Source organism: Galeopterus variegatus, unplaced genomic scaffold (genome assembly GCF_000696425.1).
Source record: "Galeopterus variegatus unplaced genomic scaffold, G_variegatus-3.0.2 Scaffold24711, whole genome shotgun sequence".
Classification (NCBI taxonomy): Eukaryota; Metazoa; Chordata; class Mammalia; order Dermoptera; family Cynocephalidae; genus Galeopterus; species Galeopterus variegatus.
Genome location: NW_007750822.1, coordinates 2,343 through 5,529, shown reverse-complemented (window position 1 = coordinate 5,529; position 3,187 = coordinate 2,343). Strand labels below are relative to the sequence as shown.

Here is a 3,187-nt window from a genome sequence, read left to right as displayed (position 1 = left end):
TTCTAGTGTTCGTACACATGAGACAATGAATAACAGTGACTTAAGTCACCGGATTTGGGACAATTTGATTCAGCTGACCTAGCAAATGAATATACTGTCTTCAAAAATTGTAAAAATCAAGGCATGATATTATATGGTAATTCCAGAACTAAAAAAGGATTAACTGGTGTTTGGGTACATCCAAGATCTATGAAAAATGCTTCCCAATGCTCTGAGTCATATAGCTCATGAAAGTCCTTCAATAGCCTCATCACTGAAAGGTGCTGCCCTGCTGAGGAATCTCCCCAGGGCCCCCTTCATGTCCCTGTTCCTCCGACTGTAGATGAAGGGGTTCAACATGGGGGTGACCATGCTGTACATCACCGAGGACATCACACTTCCACTAGAGGACAGTGTGGCTGCAGAACTGAGGTAAACCCCAAGACCTGTGCCATAGAACAAGAAGACCACAGAGAGGTGCGACCCACAGGTGGAGAAGGCTTTCCACTTACCACTAGCTGATGCAATTCTCAGGATGGATAAAACAATTTGATAGTAAGAGAAAAGTATTCCTACGAAAGGAATGACTGCCAGAAGTCCAGTTACCAAGTATACCACTATGTTATTGATAAAGGTGTCAGAACAGGCAAGCTTCAAGACTTCGGGAAGGTCACAAAAAAAGTGTGGGATTTCCATGCTTGTGCAGAAGGACAGCCTTAACACAGTCAAGGTCTCAAGAAGGGAACCAAGGACACTCATGATCCAAGACCCCAGAGCTAGCAGTCCACAGAGGTGGGGGTTCATGATGACCGTGTAGTGCAGAGGGTGACAGATGGCCACAAACCGGTCAAAGGCCATCACTGTTAGGAGTAAATTGTCGAGGCATGCAAACAAAATGAAAAAAAAAATCTGGGTGATGCAGCCTGCATAGGTGATAACTTTGTTCTGTATCTGTATGTTCAGCAGCATCTTTGGGATGGTGGTGGACGTGAAACAGATGTCAGCAAAGGACAGGTTGGAGAGGAAGAAGTACATGGGTATGTGGAGGTGGGAGTCAGAGCTGATGGCCAGGATGATGAGCAGGTTACCAGTGAAAGTGACCAGGAACATGGACAGGAACAGCCCAAAGAGAATGGACTGAATCTCTAACTTTGCTGAAAATCCCAGGAGGAGAAATTCTAAAGCATGTGTTTGATTTCCAGTTTCCATAGAGATAAAATATCTGCCAAAAAAGAGAAAAACAGCAAGTCAATTATCAACATACCAGCAGCATGCAAATTTGTTTGCATTTAATTTCAAATGAAGAAATTAATAAAATACTGCCGGTGTCTTGCTGTCTTCAGTTGGAGAATGTGAAATGCTTTCTCCCTTGTTTTGTTACCACTGCTACCTGGAAATATAGTCCTAGTTCCATAGTAAGTGTACCTTCTAGAACCTGCCTATCTAAAGTGTGCTTCATGGACCATCAGGATCAGCATTACCCAAGAGCTTTTCTGTCAAATAGAATATTCTATAGACAGAAAAGAAAGTCACAAAACAAATATGTAAAGCACTGTAATATGTGCTCACATAAGCCATGTAAATCATTGTAAAAATATCAGATGTTTGCATTGAAAATTAATCACTGAGTCTATAAACAAAAATTGGAACACTAAGACCAATGCATGAAAACTGTAAGCTCCACAGAGAAGGCAGAAAAAAATTATCAAGCACCTAGACCTGTTGAATCAGAATCTACACTGTGACAAGGTCACCAGGAGTCTCACATGCACAGCAACATTTAAGTACCAATGGTCTTGAGCACCCATGGCTTCTAGTTCAGCTTTTGTCTCACTCTGGTTTTCCTGTACATCTTTCTTTATCACTTCTTATTTAATAAGTAGGGAAAAACAGGTGCTCAATAATTATGTTTTATTTTTCCCTGCCATCCATGTGGAGTTTATATAGGCTGCAGTTAATAATAATGTATCAATATTGGTTCATTAATTGCAACAAATGTATCACACTCATGTAAAATGTTAACAATAAAGGAAACTATGTGTGGGGTATATGGGAACTCTATACTATCTGCTCAATTTTCCAGTAAATCTAAAACAGCTCTAAAAATCAAAGTTTAAAAAATTAGAAAAAAAATTGTGAAGTAGGAAATGCCATAGTTCCTTTAGTTTTATGGGCATATTTAATATAGCTGACGTAAGTCTTTTTTTAATAAGTCCAATGACTGGGCTTCCTCGGGGCCAGGTTCTGCTAATTTATTTTTTCCTGTGCTGTATTTTCTTGTTTCATTGACTGCCCCATAATATTTTGTTGAAAACTGGACATTTTCGATATGGTAATGTGGCAATTGTGTAAACCTGAATCTTCCTCTTCCATGGGGCTTATTGTTGTTGCTTATGATGAATTATAGATGTTTGCTTAATGGCTCTTTAATTTTGTAAAGACAGCAATCCCACTACTATGCATTTCCATTCCAAAGGAATGTAAATCATCATGTTGAAGGGATACCTGCACTCCCATGTTCATTGCAGCTCTATTTACAATAGCCAAGACATGAAATCAACCTAAATGTCCATTGACAGATGTCCAGATAAAGAAAATGTGGTATATATACACAATGAAATACTACTCAGTCATAAAAATGAATGAAATTCTGCCATTTGCAGCAACATGGATGAGTATGGATAAAATTATGTTAAGTGAAATAAGCCAGATGAGGAAAGAGAAATACTTCATGTTCTCACTTATACTAACCCTAACTGGGTGCCGAGAAAGACAGAAAGACAGAAAGACAAAAGGAAGAAAGACCACATGATACACTGAACTATCCGGAGGAGAGAACAAACCTAAGGACACTAGAGATGGGAGGGGAGGAGAGGATTTGGGGAATGATTTGTTGGGTAAAGGGCATAAAGACAAACAACCACTTGTAAGAATGAATATGTTAATAATAAATACAAAAATTTAAAAAATAAATTGGCTATAAGTCCCATTTCTTGAGTAAAAGAGCTATGAACAAACATGAATTAAAATAGTCACAGAGAATTAAGACAAGTGAACAGATATGATGTGAGGGGGGAGGGAGAGAGGGAAGGGGGAAGAGGAATGGGTAAAAGGTCATGAAAATCAACTACAATGTATATTGAGAAGTTAAAATGAAAAAAATAAAATAAAATACTTATAGAGTAAATGTCACATGCATTAAAAAAAA

At 38.5% G+C, this 3,187-nt stretch overlaps 1 protein-coding gene across 1 annotated transcript; it reads right to left on the bottom strand.

Annotated features, from left to right (window-relative positions):
* Window positions 1–225: 225 nt before the first annotated feature.
* On the bottom strand, window positions 226–1,188 carry LOC103583600 (olfactory receptor 7C1-like). The gene has a single exon (XM_008564871.1). The coding sequence runs from the start codon at window positions 1,186–1,188 to the stop codon at window positions 226–228; it is 963 nt and encodes a 320-aa protein (XP_008563093.1).
* Between the last annotated feature and the right edge of the window lie 1,999 nt (window positions 1,189–3,187).